At 46.7% G+C, this 23,138-nt stretch overlaps 2 protein-coding genes and 1 long non-coding RNA gene across 7 annotated transcripts in view; 1 reads left to right on the top strand and 2 right to left on the bottom strand.

The window, feature by feature from the left end:
• The window catches only part of SPMAP2L (sperm microtubule associated protein 2 like), a 31,860-nt gene extending 29,557 nt beyond the window's left edge, over positions 1 to 2,303 (top strand). For all 3 annotated transcript variants that reach the window (XM_083719545.1, XM_083719544.1, XM_083719546.1), the window contains 2 exons: positions 252 to 427; positions 2,113 to 2,303. In XM_083719545.1, coding sequence (XP_083575671.1) covers positions 252 to 427; positions 2,113 to 2,227 — 291 coding nt within the window. In that variant the 3' untranslated portion in view covers positions 2,228 to 2,303. The remainder of the gene's footprint in view (positions 1 to 251; positions 428 to 2,112) is intronic.
• The window catches only part of LOC310835417, a 56,052-nt gene extending 35,826 nt beyond the window's left edge, over positions 1 to 20,226 (bottom strand). The window contains exon 1 of the long non-coding RNA XR_014559656.1: positions 18,329 to 20,226. This is a non-coding gene — a long non-coding RNA (uncharacterized lncRNA). The remainder of the gene's footprint in view (positions 1 to 18,328) is intronic.
• HOPX (HOP homeobox) lies at positions 3,146 to 21,312 on the bottom strand. 3 transcript variants are annotated; one of them, XM_083720048.1, is made up of 4 exons: positions 20,624 to 21,312; positions 13,449 to 13,484; positions 8,257 to 8,434; positions 3,146 to 4,208 (listed from the first exon to the last, which is right to left on the bottom strand). In XM_083720048.1, the coding sequence occupies exons 3-4, from the start codon at positions 8,398 to 8,400 to the stop codon at positions 4,131 to 4,133; spliced, it is 222 nt and encodes a 73-aa protein (XP_083576174.1). In that variant the 5' UTR covers positions 8,401 to 8,434; positions 13,449 to 13,484; positions 20,624 to 21,312; the 3' UTR covers positions 3,146 to 4,130. The 3 variants fall into 3 exon arrangements, with proteins under 3 accessions (XP_083576174.1, XP_083576173.1, XP_083576172.1); XM_083720047.1 differs by having other exon boundaries at positions 13,441 to 13,484; positions 20,624 to 21,161; XM_083720046.1 differs by lacking the exon at positions 13,449 to 13,484 and having other exon boundaries at positions 20,628 to 21,152.
• Between the last annotated feature and the right edge of the window lie 1,826 nt (positions 21,313 to 23,138).

The following is a 23,138-nucleotide window of genomic DNA, read 5'->3' as shown; positions in this document are numbered from 1 at the left end:
CAAAAACAGACAGACCTCAGCGTAACACTCAAAATGGAAGTGTGGCACTCAAAACGGAAGTGTAACTCTCAAAACGGAGCACGTTCGGCTTCCAAAAAAAGTTCGCAAACCGGAACACTTACTTCCGAGTTTGCAGTGTTTGGGTTCCAAGTTGTTTGAGTACCAAGGTGTTTGAGAACCAAGGTACCACTGCACTGAATATAATCAGTTGTGTGCTGTTCAGCAACAAACGCTCCTGCTTTGTTCCACAGGTGACCCGGGCTGCCTTGAATGCGGTGGCAAGTCCTAGGTTAATAGAGCTTGCGAGAGCGAAAGTGCTGGCTCCGGGGAGTGCCCCTGACCGTCCCCCTGAGTGGCCTGTCTCAGCAGCGGCAAAACATGCTGTGGCTTCGCCTAGACTTGGTGAACTTGCTCAGCCTGTCGCAAGGTGGGACATCCTGGGATGACTTGATGAATATGTTTCGCTTGCGCTCAGAGTCTGGTTGATTCTCAGATTTGAGGTGGGAGGGGGGCAGGAAAGAAGGGATCTGATACCATCTTCCTCTGAGGTGCATGGCTTCACCCAGAAACTCCAGCGGGTGCAGAATGCCGCGGCGAGACTCCTTACGGGGTCCCCACCGTGGGATCACATTCACCCCGTGCTCTTCCAGCTGCACTGGCTCCCAGTGGAGTACAGGATCAGGTTTAAGGTGCTGGTTTTAACCTTTAAAGCCCTATACGGCCTAGGACCCTTGTACCTACAGGACTACCTCTCCTGGTATGCCCCACAGAGGACCTTAACGGTCTGCAAATAACAACACCCTGAAGATCCCAGGCCCCAAAGAAATTAGACTGGCCTCGACCAGAGCCAGGGCTTTTTCGGCCGTGGCTCTGGCCTGGTGGAACGCTCTCCCACAAGAGACCAGGGTCCTGCGGGATTTGACAACTTTCTGCAGGGTCTGCAAGACGGAGCTGTTCCAACAGGGCTTTGTGCAGGATGCAGTTTGACTTACCGTACTTTTCGCTCTATAAGACGCACCAGACCACAAGACAACCTAGTTTTTGGAGGAGGAAAACAAGAAAAAAAATATTCTGAATCTCAGAAGCCAGAACAGCAAGAGGGATCGCTGCGCAGTGCAAGCAGCAATCCCTCTTGCTGTTCTGGCTTCTGGGATAGCTGCGCAGCCTGCATTCGCTCCATAAGACGCACACACATTTCCCCTTACTTTTTAGGAGGGAAAAAGTGAGTCTTATAGAGCAAAAAATACGGTACGTTCCTTTGTATAAAAATAAGCCCGAAGGAGGCCCCCAACCGGCTCACAGGTCCGTGTATGATCAGTGGAAACAGTTGGTCCTGACAAGTATTAACCACTCTCAGTTCCAACCTAATAACTGCCACCTGCCCAGATTTTAACTTGCCTGAATTACCGTATCTATTCGCTCCATAAGGCGCACCTGACCATAAGGCGCACCTAGTTTTTAGAGGGGGGGATTCAAGAAAAAAAATATTATTTAAAGGGAGCGCTGAGCAGAGCCTGTATGCATCCCAGGCTCTGCTCTGCGCTCCCTTTCATGAGCTGCGTGGAGTGTGTGTGTCGCTCCCCAAGTCTGTGGCTCAGGGAAAAGCCCCCAAGAGCCACACACACACTCCGCACGGCTCTTTAAAGGGAGCATGGCTCTTGGGGGCTTTTGCGGGAGGTTGGGGAAGTGAGAGAGCCGTGCTCTGTCCCTACCCCCACCTCCCACAAAAGCCAGGGATAGCCGCTAAGGCAGAAGCTAAAACAGAGGGAGCCCTGCTCCTGCCAACCTAGCAGTTCGAAAGCACATCAAAGTGCAAGTAGATCAATAGGTACCGCTCTGGTGGGAAGGTAAACGGCGTTTCCGTGCGCTGCTCTGGTTTGCCAGAAGCGGCTTAGTCATGCTGGCCACATGGCCCGGAAGCTGTACGTCGGCTCCCTCGCCCAATACAGCGAGATGAGCGCCGCAACCCCAGAGTCTGGACTGGGGTCCCTTTACCTTTACCTATCCCCACCCAGCAGGTATAACTTCAGGGTGGGATTGTTCTGTTACTACTTCAGATCCATTTTGTATCGCAGATCACTGTTTAGACTGACGACCACCTTCCCCCCGCAGGGCCGCGACCCAAATTGTCCAGTTTAACCCAGAAGCCTTTGTTGTGAAGGAGACTGCTAAAAAGGCATACTGCTCAGAAAGAGTCAAGGAGCTAGCGAAGCCCACCCAGCGCTGAGCCAATTCATCAAATGTACCTACCTCTCTCTACCTCCCAGGACCTAATTTTAAATAAATTAGGAGAATAACTGTGATTGCCTTCCTCTCTTTCTTTCCGCCACTATCTTGGGCACACTGGCATACACTCCCACATTTCTCTGATGAAAAAGGAGAGATATTCCCTCCAGCATTTCTCCAATGAAAATAGCATTGTCCTATTTCCAAACCTTCCAACATTTCTCCAGTGAAAAGAGGGATGTCCTAAGGAAAAGGGGTACATTTTGGGAGCAAATCAGAAACTGAAACCGCTTCTGTAAAATAGAAGACACTGGAAAATAGGGACACTTCAAGGGTCTGAAATGGTGCTGAACTATTTAACAGCACACAATAATTCTGTTAAATGTGTGTTTTCTTCCACTATTTATTCAGTCTGTGCACACACTGCATTTTAAAGCGCATTCTGCATGCTGTACGCGCTGATCTTCACGCACCATCCTTATCCCAAACACATCCCACCCTTTTCAACTAAATGTGTTTTTTCTTGCTCTCAGTTTAGTGCAAAAGTGTAATGCTGTATACATTTGCATTGCTCCCTTGTGAGAATGACAAGAGTCGGCCACGACCGGACCTAATGGTCAGGGGTCCCTTTACCTTTACCTTACATGACATGTACAAATGTTTTTCCAACATTTTCTTCTTTCATTATGCTTCCACACACCCTTTATTTTTACTCAGTGCTCCCCACTTGCACCCGAGGCTACTACCACCCCCCTGGATCGTTCCAGCGCCTTACAGGGAGCAGTATCGCCTACTCTGAGAAACACTGCTGCTGGCCCTTCTTGGCTTCTGTTTCTTGGTCATACGAGAACATCAGGGGTGGACTTTTTGATGATAAACTGACAGGCTGACCAAATCAACCAGAAACATGCATATCCAGTCTGATTTAACTTCCATTTTTATTCGCACATCTGGAGGGAAATACTCCCTTTTAACTTAGAGGGCACGCCTTTCAGAAGACAATAAAATAAATGCGGCAACGGCGTAAGCATGCAGAGATTTTCATTCAGTAACGCTGGCATCAAGTGAACTGTGGGCACGATCCAATCCTGATACTGGGCAGCATGGGCGCTCATACCTGCATGCTAGGCACTTTACACCAAACCATCCAAGGTTAGTGGACTAACGTCGAACAAATTAAGGCCAGGGATCTGGGCAGTGGGGCGGAAGAATCTGGCTGCACTGACCAATAGTGGGTCCAGATGCCTTGATCAGTTATCAGTTTGCAGCTGTCTGGGGCTAGTGAGGCTAGATGTCCCGCTGCAGGGATTTTCCCTAGTGTGCTGTGGTGGAGGGTGTCTTCATGGTGCCCAGGGCATGTGGGCATGGCCCAACCCTTGCTGCCGACGTAATGCCCAATGTTCAGTTTGGTTTACTGGAAGCTACCTCTCTGCATTCATCATTGCCTACACACTGAAATCACACCCCAACATTTTGCCAATGCAGTTGGTTTTCTCAATGCTGCTTCCCTGCACTCCGCAAGTGAGCTCATTTTTTGAGATCCAGTGGCAGGCGACGGACAGACCATTTCCCCCTGCTAAGTCTTCTCATTCATATTATTAGCTTTGCCATGAATCAAGGGGAATCCTAAACTACTCCATGCCACTTCGAAAGTAGCTGCAGCCAGCAGCAGTTGCAGCTCTTCCTTTATAATTTCTATACAAGAATACATTACAACTTGCATATATATATCTATATGGTTTTATATAATTATTTACCCCCCCCCTCAGGTTATGTACATTTTAAATAAGGCAGCAGGTTAAATAACAGACACAATTAGTTTTGATAGCAACATGTTCCGCAGCATGAATTAATCGATGGACCCCATCAGCTTTCTAGGATTGTCTCTGGAGGGAGAGTTCAAGTCAGTCTCGGACAGACCCACACTCCGAAGGCAGCCCTTCTGACCTTCTCCACTCCGCAAGGCGCTTCTTGAACCATTTCTGGGAAAACAAAAGAGACATGGCAGGATGAAAACAGAGAAACTGAGCTGGCACAATAAATGTAGATATAGCATATAGTAATTTCACTGAGGGTGAGCTGCTGGGAGTTCAGGATGCACAGGAAGAAGAATGCGGAGTCAGGTATGGTCTAGTTCAAGGTTTCCCAAACTTCTTCAACTACAGTTCCCATCATCCTTAGCTATGAGGACCAGTGGTCAGGGATGAAGGGAATTGTAGTCCAAAAATATCTGGAGACCCAACTTTGGGAAACACTGGTCTAGATACACAGCAGAATGTGATGGCAGATCTGGTGTGTGTGTGTGGGGGGGAAATGGGACATTGAGTGGACTGTACCACTTCCACTTCAACCTGCAGGGGGGTATTATATATATTTCAGAATGTCCCATTTTGGGGGGAGGGGAAGGTCCTGCAGGTGAGCAAATTCACACATCAGGGAGAAAGGTTGCCACACAATCCACTTCCTGCTAGCTTTCTACATGCAGAGAGGGTCCTCATCCCAGGACAAGAGACGTTTTAAAAATATTGTCCTCCACTTGCAGCTTGAAGTGGTACAGTCCATTCTAGAACCACAAGACTCCACCACTCCATTCCTACTTCCTTCTGCCATAGATTAGGAGCCAAACCTAATCTACATCGCACCTGTGCCTTAAAAATTACACTTACAAATTGCAATTCTCGCTCCTCAGCAAAAGCTGTTATGGGAGCGGGATAATCTAGATTGGGACTACAATGCGTTAGCGAGAGAGTTTAATCCTTCCTCTCTGTGCTATTTTCCTCTTTTCTGTTATTTACTGCAAATCGGGCTGACAAAGGTAGAAGGGAACATTGCTCAATAGTTATTGTCAGGGACGCAGCGGGAGCGCAGGGAGGGGAGGAGATGGAGAGCGAGGGGGAGCAATCCGAGGGGAGCGTAGGAGAAGAGGACAGTAGCCCGAGAGATTCCATGAGCCTCTCCAGCGAATCGGAAGATTCACAGAAGGGGGCGCCGATGGCCAGGGCAAGGGGGGCCCCAAGGGGGACACCCCAGAAGCAAGGGGCCAGCGGGGACTCCCAGAGCAGCAGTTGGAAATCAGGACCAGCTTCCCCTCCAGAGCGTAGTGGGGGGGAAGAGTCCCAGGTATCAGGGCCAGCGTATTCACCACCAGCAAGAGAAGATGAGTCAGGGTTGACCACGCCTCCATCGGAGAGCGAGGGAACGGTCGAGAGGAAGGTTACCGGCTGGGCGCGCGCGCCAAGTTCAAATGTACAGGCGAGCAGCACAGCAGGTAGCCCGGATAGGGAACCAGGTCCTAAAGCCCGCCGGAAGGAGGGGCAAGAATCAGGGGGGTCAGCGTCAGAAGAGTCCAGAAAGGATGAAACCCCAGCGGGCAGGAGGGCCCAGAGGAGAAAGGAGCTAAGGAAGAGGTGGAGCAAGGCTAGGGTCTTAAACTGGTGTCAGGGGGGAGGAGACTCAGACGGAACTTCGCTGGTCTAGACTTTAAGACGTAGAGCAGCACGCTCTGGCTTTGAAATGGAAACTGAACTTCAATAAAGACTTTTGTAAATAACTACAGCCAGGCGTTGGTCCTTTGTGAGCTGGGACCTAGGGGCGGCTCTGACAGTTATGAACTTCTGTCCCGTGCGGCTGCAGGCTGTTGTTTTTGGACAATAAATATAATCAGACTAAATAGGAAGCAGTGACTTATTTAGAACATGGAGGAACAAGACATTCTCAGGAAAGGAAAAAGAGCACAACCAGAAAAGCAGACTAGGGGCTGCTATCTCAAAACCCATATTGTGTATACTTTAGATTTTCATACATTTTATACTGCAATGGTTTGGAAAAAAAACAAAATCTTGAGTTTCAGTGCTGAAAAGCCTAATTTGGGCTTCAGCTGACTGATGTAGATCTGAAATATGTGACTCAAGGGAAGGCAGTCTCACCTCAAGCCTGACTTGAGCCAGCAAGACTTAGAGTTTCTGCTCATCACAACGGGATCTCATGTTTGTATCAAGTTTCCCACTCACAATCCTGGCCATCTTATTGCTTGGAATCATGACAGTGATGAAGTAACCCCAACCCCTTGTTAATGGCGGGTGCCGTTGGCATTAGAAGTACGAAATTCACCACATGGTGGGCAGGATAAACCACTAGCAACATGGCTGGAGGTACCCCAGAGAGGTACTGAAACCCTGTTAGGCCAGCGCTGTGTCACTTGATTGCTCAAAAAGTTGATGATTCATAGCTGAATATGTGAATGGTCCCTAATGGAATGAAAACCACTGAGGGCCAGATTAAAAAGGAAAAGTCCAGTTGTGACTAACTCTGGTGTTGCGGCGCTCATCTCGCTTTATCGGCCGAGGGAGCCGGCGTACAGCTTCCGGGTCATGTGGCCAGCATGACTAAGCCGCTTCTGGCGAACCAGAGCAGCACACGGAAACGCCGTTTACCTTCCTGCCAGAGCGGTACTTATTTATCTCCTTGCACTTTTTTGATGTGCTTTCGAACTGCTAGGTTGGCAGGAGCTGGGACCGAGCAACGGGAGCTCACCCCGTCACAGGGATTCGAACCGCCGACCTTCTGATTGGCAAGTCCTAGACTCTGTGGTTTAACCCACAGCGCCACCCACGTCCCTATTAGATCCAGGGCCAGATTAGATCCACCTTAAAAAAAAAAAATCACATGCCTATCTTGTTCGTTAATAGAGTTGTTGGGGTGGAAGTCTAATTTTAATTAGAGACAGGGCTGGATCTTCCCGCCGAACCTGCTCTTCCTTCTTTTGATCCATCACTACAAACACATCATGCTGGGAGGAAATTCACAATCGGGGAAGTAAGGAGAAGCCTTTTCTATTTATTGTGATTCAGCAACATGGCTGGCCTTATCACACGCCCACCCACCCACCCACCCACCCCCATTCACCACTTCTAGTTTGGCCCTGAGGTAATGTGAGGTGGGGACACAGAGGCCCTGTCTGTGGTTCTGCTGACCAGTTCACATGTCCAAGTCACCCACTTGCTGTTGCAAACGTTGAGAAAGACAAACATCTTTTTGGGGAGAGAATAATAGAATTGTAGAGTTGGGAGGGACCCTGAGGATCATCTAGGTAAAGGTAAAGGGTAAAGGGACACCTGACCGTTAGGTCCAGTCGCGGACGACTCTGGGGTTGCGGCGCTCATCTCGCTTTACTGGGCGAGGGAGCCGGCGTATAGCTTCCGGATCACGTGGCCAGCATGACTAAGCCGCTTCTGGAGAACCAGAGCAGCGCACGGAAACGCCGTTTACCTTCCCACCGGAGTGGTACCTATTGTTCTACTTGCACTTTGACGTGCTTTCGAACTGCTAGGTTGGCAGGAGCAGGGACCGAATAACGGGAGCTCACCCCGTCGCGGGGATTCGAACCACTGACCTTCTGATCCGCAAGCCCTAGGCTCTGTGGTTTAACCCACAGCGCCGCCCGCGTCCCTGAGGATCATCTAGTCCAGAGCTTTTCAAACTTTTCATGTTGGTGACACACTTTTTGGACACATATCATTTCATGACACATTAATTCAGTTTTAACAGCAAACTGGAGGTTAAACTAATCCCTTTCCAGCCCTGGAAGCATTCGCACAAAACACCTACACGCTGCAACCGACATGCTAATGTGTCACCACACACAGTTTGGAAAACTTTGATTTAGTCCAACCCCCTGCAATGCAGGAATATACAGCTGTCCCATTTTTAATGGGTCTTTTTTGATGTTTAATGTTTTATTATGTGTTTATATGAGTTGGAAGCTGCCTGCCAGAGTGGCTGGGGTAACCCAGCCAGAATAGGCAAGGTATAAATGATAAAATTATTGTGATGATTATGATGATGATTATATGGAGATCAAACCTGCAACCTTGGCGTTATCAGCACCACACTCTAACCAGCTGAGCTATCTGCAGCCAACGGGAGGCTCTGGTTAGGAAGACACTGAGACCAAGGGAGAGGCTGTGGTCCCTACAGGCCTGGATCCTGGGGTCAGAGCTGGCCTTTGTGTTCTGCCTCTCAGTCACTCACCAGAGTCTCTTCCTCGGACAGTCCTGCCTCAGCAGCTATGAGGCAAAGGGTGGCTGGGTCCGGGTGCTTGTTGACTTTGTTGAAGTTATACTCCAGAATCTCTATCTGTTCCTCTGTGGGGCTGGCCGCCGTTTCGGTGGACATCTTCTCTTGGCACAAGTTTGCCTGCAACAGTGAGCTGTGGAGAAAAGCATAGGGACAGCAGAGTCAGACCTTGCATGTAGTTAATCACTCAATCACCACCCTCTTTGGTGCAACTGAAACAATTGGGGGGGACACAATTTTTGGGGGGGATACTGCCTTACTGCCTTCTACTGTTGGTCCATCTAGTTCGCATTTGTCTACACTAGTGTTCTTCAATCTTTGCCCCACCCAGACTTTGTTGGACTACAACTACCATCATCCTTGATCATTGGCTAAGATGTCTGAGGATGATGGGAGATGTAGTCCAACAACACCTGGGGACCCAATGTTGGAGAGCACTGGTCTACACTGACTGCCAGTGATTCTTCATGGGTTCAGATATGAGTCTTGCCTGCCAATTCCAAACAGGGAATCTGGGACCTTCTACATGCCAAGCAGACGGTCTACCGCTGAGCTAAGACCCTTCTCAAAAATTGTCCAATCTTGCCATTCATCATTTAAATGTGAAATGCCAAATTTGTAATCTGCATGTACGATCCCCCTTCGTAAAATCCAAAGCACAGGTGCTTCACCGTTAATGACAACTTCAGCTCGTTTGTGGTGAAACTATCAACTGAGAAACAAGTAGCTCTGAAGGTTGGATTCTGCTCACAATTCGCAAGACCATTTTATTTGGCATTTCCCACTTCGTGTTTAGAATGAATGAAGAGATCAAACTCCTTGCTTGAGATGACCTGGGCAGGCCAATCCGATGGTTTCTGCTCATAGCTGTCAATGTTTCCCTTTCTTTAAGGGAAATTCCCTTATACCGAATAGGATTCCTCGCAAGAAAAGGGAAAAGTTGACAGCTATGCTTCTGCCACACCAGCCGCTGCAAGCTGCAATTTAAGCCACCATCCTCTGTACACCTTGACAGCAAAATACAAAGCACGGGAAGAGTTGTGGTGTTGATGCAGTGCAGCCACACCGACAACTATTCCTGCAGAATCTCTGGAAGTTCCTTCAAGTCACTCGCCACCCACACAACATGCCCAATGCATAGCGCAAAGCAACATGTGGCAACGACCAGACATCACCATGACATCAATGCACTCATGGGCCTGCTCCTTCATATATTGTGTGCATTTGTGCAGAGAGACGTCTCGCGAGCCCACGCACAAGCCCTTGGACATCCCGTTCTGTCCCTGTCAAGGTCACCCACTTTTTGGGATGGTGCTAAAGCAAGACGGAATACCCGGAATTGGCTGTTCTGTTTATAAATAGCGTGTTGGTTTTATGCATCTGAAACCGAACCCATTTCCTCATTTCTCAAAAAAAGACTCTCCTGAATTAGGAATGGGTAACTCAGTAAATAATTCAGCAGACAAGGAAAGAATTATATTGTCAGGGTTGCTGTGGCTCATGATTCCCTAATGGACTGCAATTTCTCCTGCTTGGTGGCGGGTGTGGTCCCCCCCCCCCCCCGTTTTAGAAATTTAAATGTGTAGTACTTAACTGCATATTATTCACAAGAACTTTCAACACCGGTCTTTAAAAAAGAAAAAAGAAAGAGCAGAAGTACAGCCTCAGCAGGGGGGAATTTGGAGCTGAGAAGCAGCTCCAAAAGTTTAGGGGGGGGGTGATGTTTAACCTACAGCTTTGCCACCCACAAATCACCTTCCTAGCTGCTGTTCAGAACTGACATTTGACCTTATTTTGCCTTCAACAACTGGAAGGGAAAAAATCACTGGAGGTAATTGAGAGTGGAGAATCTAGTAGGCAAGCTTTGGCCTTTCACATAGGACTTCTTACAGAGTTGTAGCTATGGGGTGGGATGGGGGTCTAGCCAGGGTTTTTGCCCCAGGTGAAGCCTCCAGAGGGGTGTCATTAAGGCTGTGTGTGTGAGAGAGAGAGAGTGAGTGAATGTGCATGGAGGCACCAAATTGGGTCTTTGACCTGTCTGAAATAAAACCTACTTTTGCCACTGCTTCTTCAGGGATGACTTACCAGGGATGACTGAGATCTATACCATGCATTTAGAAGAAACCAGAGGCCTTTCTCCTGGGCATGGTTGACCAATTGGTGTCAAAGAAGGACAGAATCTTTTTTATGTATGCAACAACAGCAGCAAGAATACTGATTGCAAAATACTGGAAGACACAAGATTTACCCACTCTGGAAGAATGGCAGATGAAGATGATTGACTACATGGAACTGGCGGAAATGACCGGCAGAATCCGAGACCAGGGAAAAGAGTCGGCGGAAGAAGACTGGAAGAAATTTAAAGACTATTTGCAGAAATATTGTAAAATTAATGAATGTTAGATTAATGTTGGACAGAAATTAAGTGGTCACCAGCTGTAATGTAAAGACTGAGTAATAAGTTAAAATAAGTCATAATAAGTTATAAAAAGGATTTGCTGAATTAAGAAATTGAATTGGAATACAAAAGGGGGAGGTGAGAGGAGGTCCGGGAAATAAGTTAATGGAATAAGTAATGAAAATTTTATTTGTTTTGTTTTTTCTTTGTATTTTTGTCATTTTTTGTGCATTTTTGTTTTTTTTCTTTTCTTTTTTTCTGTTTGTGTTTTGTATTAACTTGGAAAAACTTAATAAATATTTATAAAAAAAAGAAAAAGATCTATACCATGCATTTAAAGTACATCCAACACACATTTAAAACACATAACTTCCCCCAAAGAATCATGAGAACTCTGGCTTCCCCCTCACAGAGCTACAGTTCCAGCATCCTTAACAAGCCACAGTTCCCATGATTCCTTGGGAGAAGCCGTGTGCTTTAAATGTATGTCAGATGTGCTTTAAACATATGGTTAGATCTGCCCACAGAAATACACAAATTCATGGAGGAAAAATGGGATCTGTGACTCCAGGATCAGAGGCAGCATGTTGTTCTTGCCTGCCTAGAACATCCTTAGAGTTCTGGTTTACTCGGTCCCTAGTACCATTTTTCAATATCAAACTGCTCTGTGCTGGCATTATTTGGAAACACAGTAAAATTGCTAAAATGTGGTAAAACTAGTACTGGCTCTCACTCATCCTCCCCAGGCTTTTCAGCTGTTCCTTCCCACCTTCAGAGGTTTCAACCACAACCCTTGAAAGTTTTGAAAAAAATCAGGAAGGCAGTTTTTTGGATGTTGATGCAGACTCTGATATCAGCATTTCAGAAGCAGCAAAGAAACTTCATCAAGGTTAACAGAGAAGCACAAGCCACAGAAGGAAATTGATTACATCTCCTGTCTCCAAATCTGCCTAAACCACCGGACGTGATGCTCTTTGGCAATATTTAAGCCTCTGCAGAGAGATACAAAAATACCACCAAGATATCCTTTGTATCCTTTGAAAGTGATTTTTTTTTTTTACCTTTATATGACTTTGATGCTGTTGATGGATCTTCTTTGAAGTAAACACAACAAAGAGCCTTGAAAATGAATGAACTGTTGCACAAACTTTGGTGGACTAATGTCCACTTCATCAGATGCGTGAAGGTTAATCCTGAGCATGCATGTACACAAAACACATGTTCAGAAGGCACTGGAATGCCAAAAGTACAGACAGTCAGCTCTTTCAGACGTCCTCCTTATTGCACATTAATCAGGATTTGCACTCACAATGGTATTGGGGCAATCATCCGTGATCCTGCTTTTAATATTATTTGCACCTGCAAAAGTTTTGGGGAGCTCATACTGCTTCATTTCCATTCAGTGCATATTGTGCACCTTTATTCAAAATCCTATAGCTTTTCATGCCACGAATGTCTGTGCGTCTCACTTCTTTTTTGCACCACAGGCCTTCCAGATAGCAATAATGTGGTAACAATGGAGAAGCATGTGTATAAAAGAGGGTGCAGAGAAAGGTTTCCAGGGAGATGGGAAATGCTACAGCCCAAGTCCTGCCCATGTTCTGTCATTGCCCATCCTGCTAGTTGAACAAAAGGGATAGAGCAGCAAAGTATCAGACTGTAAAAGGGATGGCAAAAACTGATAGTGATAAAACCAGCAATACTTGCCCACTAAGCCTCCTGACCTGAAACAAAACAAAACAAATGTACCACAAATGCACTATGGACAGGTAATACATATTGCAGAATACACCTGCGATAAACATCAGTCTGGAGAGGCCCAATGATTGTTACCTTATTAACCGTGATTGCTCACAAAAGAGCCTTTTGTAAAAGATAGTGCAGACAACCCGATAAGCCAACTAACACAAGTAATTTAGTGATAAAAATCCACTGGGCAGTGACTGTTCCTTGAAGCGACTTGCCTAATTCACTCCCCTGGAGAGCCAGTGTGGCCTAATGGTTAGAGCGTTGGACTCAAACCTGGGAGAGAAGGGTTTGAATCTCCACTCAGCCATGAAACTCACTGGGCGTCCTTGGGCCAGTCGCAATCTCGTAGCCTAACCTACTTCACAGGGTTCCTGTGAGGATGAAATGGGGAGGAGGAGAACGATGTACACCACCTCGGGGTCCCTGGGAGATAAAGGTGGTGTATTAATTAATGAATTAATAATTAATTGTAATTAGTTAATTAAATACCCTGAACATGGCAGCTCCCATCCTGCTGATTCTCCCAGGTTTAAAAGTGAACTGGGGATTGAAATCAGGGATTTAAAGTAAGGTAAAAAAAAAAGGTAAAGGACCCCTGGATGGTTAAGTCCAGTCAAATGCGACTACGGGGTTGTGGCGCTCATCTCGCTTTCAGGCCAAGGGAGCCACCGTTTGTCCACAGACAGCTTTCTGGGTCGTGTGGTCAGCATGACTAAACCGCTTCTGGCGCAATGGGACACCATGACAGAAACCAGAGAGCACGGAAATGCCAATTTACCTTCCTGCCAGAGTGGTACCTATTTATTTACTTGCACTGGTGTGATTTCGAACTGCTAGGTTGGCAGGAGCCAGGACAGAGCAACGGGAGCTCACCCCGTTGTGGGGATTCGAACCGCCAACCTTCTGATTGGCAAGTGGTTTAGACCACAGCACCACCCACGTCCCATTTTTAAAGTGCAGCATGGTTGGGTGGGTTGGAGAAGATGACTTACTTTTTTACCTGAAACTGATGGTTCCTGCAGAGTTCCGTTCTCCCCTTCTTAAAGAATGCAAACCGAAACAAAACAAAATGCACAGTCAGCTGATCTGTGCTCATGGGGGAAGACTGAAGTTGCTCCTAATATCCAAATTCAAGTCCTTGTGGGTGTGGACTACTCTGGTCTAATGTGGAGCGGAGGAAATTGGATAATGCTAACTAATACTCCAAGGTGGACCAGCCCTGTGTTTCTTGGGTTGAAGACTTAATCTTGCACACGAGCAGATTGGCACATCCAGTTTGGCTGGCAGCAAAAGCTCATGTCAGTAAATGGTGACACCCCCACCACAACACGTTCCATAAATAGAACCTGCAAGAACCGATTCGGAAGTCAATGAAGCAAACAACTCTGTAGGCAGGAAGCCTATTGAAAGAGGAATATCTTAGACATCCTTCATGCTACTAAGGGGTTTACGCTTAAACTGCAGGTTGTTGTTGTTTTTTTATGAAGATGGCATCATCTGTGTGGGTCTGATAATTATCAGGAGCATAGTAGGAGTTGGTAGGGACATTTAACCCTTTCCTCCCCATCTTGTGGTCCCAAGGGGCTGCCCTCCTCTGAGCTGCTACTTGCATTAAGAAGAACCCCCCCCCCCCATTAATCCCTTCTGGGGATTTTCAAAGCAAATACCAGCTTCAGAAGAGGGATCTTCCTCAGGTCTGCGGCAGGATTAATTTTCCAGCCCATGCCTGCTGCAGTCCAGATAATTATTAGCACCACAGCTGATGCTATTTGCATTTTTTTAAAAGCCACACACAACTGCACCTTACATGCAAAGAGCTACTTAATGCCTAATTTTGTTTTCCCCTCAAGCCATAAGCTACCGTGCTGACAGAGTGCTTAGCAAACTCGCATTTTAAAATATGAAATCCGTGTTTTGCCTAACAAATGCGAACGGGAATGTTGAGGACTGTAGGAATCACATGCAAGCTTGGTGATGCCCCCTTCATTTCTGTCTGAATAACCTTTACTGAAATACAGCTTTATATAACTCCTGCATTCGCCCCAACGATCACTAGCTACCTGCTAACAGCAACTGGCTGAGCTGGCACTTCCAAGGATGGAGCATTAGAGCACACTGGGCTCATTCACCACAGGTTGTTTTGGGATTGTTCTGTCCCCAATTTGAATAGAAACTTAATCCCGGACCAGCCTCTCTTCCAGGAAGCACAGCTTTGTTGCTCTCTCTTCCCTGCCCTTGTCGACACTGGGCTCACTCAGCAACCCTTTGGCAGCTCTTGGGTCCCGAGGAGAGAATAGCTGAGCTCAGCCCCCCTGCTAAAAGCTCGAGTAGGCCAAGGTTGGCTCTGCATATTAATTCGCCGAGCGGTGCCAGCAAAGAGCCGTGGCAATGTGTCAAGTGCCACAGTGTCTTCTTCCAGTGAAACCAAATCAGCAAGAATAGGTTGGAGAGTTAGGGCTTGTTATGTACTGAATTGAATAGGATCCAAACTGCAGCAGTCTGATTGGTCCTAGAACAATAGGATCCAAAAGGCAGCAGTCTGATTGGTCCTAGAACAATAGGATTCAGAATGCAGCAGTCTGATTGGTCTTAGAACAATGCAGCAGTATGATTGGTTGGCAGGAACCACCCAATCATGCTCCAGATAGAAGTGAATCCACAACCTGATTGGCTTACAGTAGAATTCCAGAATTAGCCAATCATGTGCAGCCCATTGTGTAAATAATGTATATAAAGCAGATACTTTGAGGGGACTCTCATTCATTCCTCCTCACCACTATGAGCTGAATAAAGAGCATGAAATCACTTTGCGACTCTGAGTATATTTCAGGGCTCTTCTGGACAATTCTGTTTATTGTGCACTCATGATTATTTCATACCCCCCCAACTGCCCCAATTAAATCGGGACATCCTGGTTTGGGGCGTCATGCTCCCAGCACGGTGCACAAAAACACGCGAAGCCATGAACCATGTGACTCACACGGGAGTGGGGCCGAGAAGACACGAGTCCTGGTTTGGGGCATCAACATGTTGGAGGGGGTGCTATTAGTGCTCATGATGGTATTATTGGGGCGGTTATACATGATCGCACTTTCAATGTCCGTTTGAATATACTGAGTCATTTCCAACCCAAGAGTTCAGTGCACCATCATTTATTGGTCATTTATTGGTTTTTAATGGTCTTACATTGGCTTGTGTGTGGTCTATTGCCTTGCTGTATTTTTAGGGAAAGTGTCGTCTGTAAACATTTAAATAAATAGTTTATACGGATCTTTTTATTGACTTTGTTGGCATTTGAGCACTGCATACTGCCTTGTTGCGTTTTTAGAAAAAGTGTGAGCTATACATATTTTAAATAAATACATAAATAAATTTATAATAGCTGAAGGGGGATGAAACTAATATAGAGATTTATGTGGCGTTTCAATTGGCAGAGGGTTGGCGGGGTGTGGGGGTTATGGTCTGGCTGACTCCTCCTCTCTCTTTATTTTTATTTAATTTCTTGCATTTCTATACTACCCAATAACCAAAGTTTTCTGGACGGTTTAAACTAAAAATATTTAAATCATGATGCACAATGCACACGACATCTGAGTTAGAAAAACAGCACAGTATAGAGTCAAAACGTACAACAGAAGAGACAGCTGTGCAAATGATCTCAAATGCACTTTCTGAAAGGCCTGAAAGGACAATACAAAAGGGCTTCACCTGGCGCTGACAATACTACAATGTGGGCCTTAGGAGAGCCTCCCTGAAGATGGTATTCCACAACTGAGGCACCACCCCAGAAAATGCCCTATTCCCAGTAGTCATCTGTCACCCCTCATTTCATAGGTATAGCTGGAGAAGGGCCTCTGAAGATGACCTTACGGTCCAGAAAGGTGTGGATGTGCGTATCCTCCGGGTCGCTTGGCCTCAAGCGACTTCTAGCTTTAAAAGTGAACATGAGAATTTTGAACTGGGTATCCTGGAAACAGACTGGTAGCCAGTTCTGACAGCATAGTGCCAGCATAATCTATATTGGCCAGTCCTAGTGAACAACGTGGTGGCGCTATTTTGGACAAACACAGGTTCCTGTGCCCTTTTGAAAGGCAGCTCCATGTAGTGGCCTAACATGGATTGCCAGGGCCCGGGGCTGTGCGGTTGGGTGTGGGAGATGGACAGAGTACACATGCGTATTCAACTGCCTAGCAGCGCCCACGTCACCCCAGACGAAATGTTGGCAGGTATGATGGAGTCATGAGACCCCAGAGCCAGGGAGATAAGTAAGTATACAACCTTCAGAAGACATCTGAAGGCAGCCCTGTATAGGGAAGGGTTTTTTTTAATGTTTGATGTTTTATGATGTTTTTATGCATGTTGGAAGTCGCCCAGAGTGGCTGGGCAACCCAGTCAGATGGGCGGGGTATAAATAGTAAAATTATTATCATTATTATTATGGAATAAAGGTAAAGGGACCCTTGACCATTAGGTCCAGTTGTGACTGACTCTGGGGTTGCGGCACTCATCTCGCTTTATTTGCCGAGGGAGCTGGCATACAGCTTCCGGGTCATGTGGCCAGCATGACTAAGCTGCTTCTGGCGAACCAGAGCAGTGCACGGAAACGCAGTTTGCCTTCCCGCCAGAGCGGTACCTATTTATCTACTTGCACTTTGATGTACTTTCAAACTGCTAGGTTGGCAGGAGCTGGGACCAAGCAATGGGAGCTCACCCTGTCGTGGGGATTCAAACTGCCTACCTTCTGATCGGCAAGTGCTAGGCTCTGTGGTTTAACCCAAAGCGCCACCCGCGTCCCGATATTATGGAATAGGACATACCTATTTTTATCAGAGAAATGTTGAAGGGTATGGTGCATGTGTGTGACCAACTCCAACACACACACACACACACCAGCTGGATTTTTAGTCTTCCACAGCTGGCTGCTGGCCCAAACAGTAAAATTCTGGTCAGGCCAGTAAAATCCCTAAGCAAGTGGCACTTCTTAATTGGCAGTTGAGTTGCCAACACAGCCTGAGCTAGCCCTGATCTTAGCAGGAAGCCATTCCCATCAGGCCTGGGTTGTTTCCAATGTAAGTCCTACTCAGACCAGACCCACTGAAATTAATAGATAAGGCTTTTTTAGCTCCATCATTTTCAGTAGCTAAACTCTGAGTATAGGTGAGCTGGAGACAGTCATCTGTGGGCAGAGAGCTACTAATGCTTTGAGACGTTGCTCAGGTGATACCTTGGCAAACATGTCTCCTTTCCATGTTTCCTAAGTTATTGCAGGGGTGGAGGCTGCAAGAAGGTTGGAAAAGTGGGAGGAAGGAAGATCTGGCCACTGGGATTTCTGCCAATCCTCTTCTGCAAATGCCATTGCCTGTGGTTGTCCACCCCTCTCTCCAGGTGGATCACGTCCATGTTTGGAGTCTAGTTGGGGTGGATGTTTGAAGGAAGATAACTGTCCATCTAGTTAAAGCTATGGTTTTCCAAGGAATGATGTATGGAAGTGAGAGCTGAACCATAAAGAAGGCTGATCACCGAAGAATCGATGCTTTTGAATTATGGTGCTGGAGGAGACTCTTGAGAGTCCCACAGACTGCAAGAAGATCAAACCTCTCCGTTCTGAAGGAAATCAGCCCTGAGTGCTCCCTGGAAGGACAGATCCTGAAGCTGAGACTCCAATACTTTGGCCACCTCATGAGATGAGAAGATGTTGGGAAAGATGGAGGGCGCAAGGAGAAGGGGACGACAGAGGACGAGATGGTTGGACAGTGTTCTCGAAGCTACCAGCATGAGTTTGACCAAACTGCGGGAGGCAGTGGAAGACAGGAGTGCCTGGTGTGCTCTGGTCCATGGGGTCACGAAGAGTTGGACATGACTAAACGACTAAACAACAACAAGCTGCAGCAGGGGAGAACTGGCCTGTAGGGAAATGTTGAAGCAGCCTTCTCTTACCCATTGTGTCAGTCCTTCAACTGCACCCTCAACCTCCACGTTAGCATTACCAAAAAAGAAAGGTAGGGAAACAAAGGTGTATAACTTCCCACCAACATCCACATCTGTCCTGAGCCACAATAGTACTATTAACAAGGGAATGGATTGATGTTACAGGTACACATGTCAGAAGCACACAACTCCTTTTGAAAAAAGATGGTTCTTTGACCCCACTTGATAATGTTGCAATGACAAGCTAGCACCAAGCAACCACAACGAATGCTCTTCCAAAACACTCTTTGGTTTGTTTGTGTGTGCTTTTTTGCAATTTAATCTTAACAATCTTCAGCAGGAGGCCTTCGAACCTTGCCAAGAACCTTGCCCCACCCCAACTGAAAGGTAAAAAAGCTTCCGGGAGCGTTAATATGACAGAGATTGGCACTTCTTAAACTGGGAACCTGTTGCATTCAGCTGAGTCCTCAAATGTCACCCTGGCCACCTGCCTCAGTGACCTGTCCCTGGAATTATTTTTGCTGAGGAACCTAGGAAACAGGTGCAAGAGCATCAAACAAATATTGCTTATCAAACAGCTTGTTTGAATAGCAGGTATTTGGCTGGCGGTTGTCTTCCAAGAACAAACAGCAGGCTTCTCATTCCGCTGGAAAGAGAAACCACTCTGTTAACATGCTCTTTTCTTCCTAGCTCTGTCATAATTTGACAAGTGTACACCTGAATAATACATGCTTTTGGAGCCCTGCAGCGCTCAGCACAGCCTTTCAATGGTCCCTGGATCAGGCTGAAAGCCATTGCTCAAGTTGCTATTCTTAGTCTCTGTTTATTTCTCACTCCTTCCATCCTCCTCAGAACAAACTGTTGGCAAACGCTATCCTCATGGAAAGGGCCATAGGCTATCTTTATAGGGAAGCACATACATTCCATGGTTTTTCTACCAAACTCTGGTTTTCTCAGTTTGCTGAGCTTACAAGGGACCACAGCAGAATGAACAAGGCAAACAAGGGCTGCGTATACCCCGTGCATTTAAAGCACATGGTTTCTCCCAAAGAATTATGGGAAGTGTAGTTTTTCCCCTCACAGAGCTTCAACTCTCAGCAGCCTTAACAAACTACAGTTCCCAGGATTCTCTGGAGGACCTCATGCACTTTAGATGTGCTTTAAATGTATGACATGTATACAACCTGGAGTTTGGCAAACGATAACAAAACTCAACAGACACAAAGCATTATTTCACACATGATTTTTCTATATGCAATAAGACCGCCTCTCGAGGATTTTGCATAGTTTGTTGACTTTTGATGGCTGGTGGTTACTAGCTGGTAAAATTTTCATCCATTAAAAAAATTAGAATCTCGTCAGTTGGAGAAAACAAGTCTGACTTTCGCGGCTGATTTGAAAGAAGCTGCTTTGCGGATACGAAGGGGAAACTTTTGCCTTTGAAGACACGCCAAACGCAAAAAGATCCACATTGCCTGATCCCCCTGGCTGAGCTGGTACGTTGTAAATAAGCAGTTTCCTATATAAGGTACCATAAATGTCCAATGCACTTTTGCACAAGGCAAGATCGTGAAGCCGAAGCGAATACTTGCAAATATTTGGAGTCTGGTACACATGTGGGAAGTTACATTTTCAATTCAGCATTCAAATTGTCTTTTTGAAATGTAACATTTGCCTCTCCAAATCTGAGTACTTTGGATTTGTCGGCATCGTTTGGGTTTTCTGTCGCTGTCACATCATAAAACCCTGTTTCACGCCAACTGTCTAACGCTATTAGATGCTAAAACCAACGACATGTCAAGAGGTACCGTAGAAATATTAAGGTAATCTTTATCAAGGCAACATGCTCATATCAGTACACTCCCCCACCTCATATCACCTCTCCCCCACCTCTGTTATTTGTTCCTTTTGACTCTTCCTTCCCTATACCATCAAAATGTAGACTGTAAATGCATCTTTCTTTTTCCTCTTCTGCTGTTGCTCTGCGAGTGTGGCAGTGCTTTATAAAACAGCACCCAAAAAACCTACAAGCAGCAGCAGCAAAGATGCAGGAAGAATGCTCTCTGTCTGCAGCATGTAGTTTGGAAGCAAATGACATTCCTCGCCTCCTGGATCTTCTTTCCTAAAGCTGCCCCGTTGCAAATTCTTGACCCCTTTTTGCCTTCCATCAGAGAAGAAGCATCAACGAATCATTAACTTCAGCCTTAGCTCTCAGGTCAGATCAATGCGTTCTGCTCAGTTTTGCACTTACCTGGGGAAAGACCGGATCTTCTTTAAGCAGCCGAGATCCTCCAAGAATGTTTAAGTACCTGTGCAGGCGGTAACCTCAAACAGCTCCTTTCTGCATGTGTGTGTGTGTATGAATGAGAAAAGGAGCGTGTGACAGGCAGGGGTGTGTGTGTGTTTGTGTGTGTGTGTGCGTGACTTGAAAAACCTGCACCACAGGCAGACTGAAACTCAACAGCAGCTGCCTTAGCTGTTCAGCCGCTCTCGCTGCTGCAATTCAGGTTTGGCAGTCAGCTTGCTTATGCAGGAGTGTGTGTGTGTGTGTGTGTGTGTGTGTGTGTGTGTGTGTGTGTGTGTGTTTGTGTCCTCTCCAAATATATCTGCTAAACTCTTCTGGGTTGCAATTCCACCCCCCTCTTCCCATATAACAAAAGCAGGATTCCTTAGGAGCAGACGAAAGCAAGAGCGAGAACAGAAGGGTGCGGGTTCTTGGCTTGTTTCTGCGGAGTGCGGCGGGTTATGGAGTCCAAGATGCTGCAGGCCGTCCAAGAGCCCTCGCCCCCTCCGAGGAAGTCGTTTTCATGAGTTCTGCTGGACTTCTGCCACTGCGAGTGTCATCCTGCCAGTTGCCTAATTAACCTCAAGTTGTTTCCCTTTGGGGGATGGAATGTACGTATAGACCAAACAGAAAAGGGAGGCAGGTCTCTGTTGCAACTTCCAGCTCCTCCACAAAAGCCGTGCGCTCAGTTTGGTGTGGGCACACCCTGGCATCTGAGCAGGGCACCGAGAGAGAGAGAGAGAGAGAGAGAGAGAGAGAATATGCTGTGTGCATGTGCCCAGCGCATGAATGCCGTCACATGTTGCGCAGGGGGAAACATGTGCGAGAATGACTTACCTGCTTGGTACTCGGGAAATGTAGCTACATGTGGGAGGAAAGGACCACTCCCTACACATCACCATGGAAGAGGCATGAAGCTGTACCCCAGAGTGCTTAATTCAATCCTGTCCAAATTTCCATTTCTCTTTTTATTTCTTCCCATTTTTAAAAATACTTATCTTCAAACTAATTTATAATTTTCATTGTTATTTGAATTCCTGAATATTTCTCTTTAGGGAGCTGTGGTGAGAGGGAGCAGGACTATATTTTTTTTGGGGGGGGGGAAATGAATGAATTCCTATGCCCCACAAATAACCCAGAGATGCATTTTAAATAAAAGCACACATTCTATTCATGTGAAAACATGCTGATTCCCGAACCGTCTGCGGGCCAGATTGAGAAGGCGATTGGGCCTGATCCAGCCCCTGGACCTTAGTTTGCCTACCCATGCACTATACCTTTAAAGCACAGTCAAATCCCGGATAGCTCACTTGGTTAGAGCGTGCGGCTGCTAATGTCAAGTGTGCAGGTTCAATTTCTGTATGGGATATTTTCCTGCATTGCAGGGGTTGGACTAGATGATCCACAGGGTCCCTTCCAACTCTACAGTGCTATGATTCTATGAAAGCATATCCCCCTGCTCAAAGGATTATGGGTACTGTAGTTTGCCCCTCACAGAGTAACCTTCCCAGAAACCCTTAACAAACTATAGTACCCAGAATTCTTTGAGGGGGTAGGGAATGTGCTTCAAATGTGCTTTAAAGGTAACACAATGCTTTTCAAAGAGCCATTGAAATCTGGAGACTGGGAATCTGGAAAATGAATCTATTTTCTCCAGATTATATTTCCAGTAAGGGATGCGGGTGGTGCTGTGGGTTAAACCACAGAGCCTAGGGCTTGCTGATCAGAAGGTTGGCGGTTCAAATCACCGCAACGGGGTAAGCTCCCGTTGCTCGGTCCCTGCTCCTGCCAACCTTGCAGTTCAAAAGCACCTCAAAGTGCAAGTAGATAAATAGGTGCCACTCCAGCAGGAAGGTAAACGGCGTTTCTGTGCGCTGCTCTGGTTTGCCAGAAGCGGCTTAGTCATGCTGGCCACATGACCCGGAAGCTGTACGCCGGCTCCCTCAGCCGATAAAGTGAGATGAGCACCGCAACCCCAGAGTTGGTCACGACTGGACCTAGTGGTCAGAGGCCCCTTTACCTTTACCTTACATTTTCAGTAGGGTCATAGGAAGCTGCCTTATGCCATCTGTAGCTCACAATCACTTACTGGTAGCATCTGTCCAGGATTTCTGATCCAAATCTTCCCCCATATGCACCTGGGGATTGAACCCAAGACCTTTCATAGGCAATGTATGTGCCTCTCTGCCACTGAACTACCGCCCAGTTAAGGTTGGGCTGGATATTTATAATAGGCTGATCCATGGACCACTGTCAATGGCACAAAGTCCATCATGCCCTTGTGTAAGTGAACAATGTTCTCAGTTCACCCTGACGCTCTCCAGCAGTGATAAGGAGAGTATGGGTCCCTTCCTCCCCAGTTCTGCAGAAGTGAGAGTCACGCCAACCCATCCACATTCACCAGTTTGAGAAGCAGCTGCCCTCTGCCTTGTCTCTCACTTCTCTGCCTTCCCGGTTAAGCTGCATCATGGCCCATAG

The sequence above is a fragment of the Podarcis gaigeae genome (genome assembly GCF_964106915.1).
Source record: "Podarcis gaigeae genome assembly, chromosome: 17".
Lineage (NCBI taxonomy): Eukaryota > Metazoa > Chordata > Lepidosauria > Squamata > Lacertidae > Podarcis > Podarcis gaigeae.
Note: the sequence above shows the minus strand (reverse complement) of the source record. Positions and strands in the feature narration are given on the sequence as shown.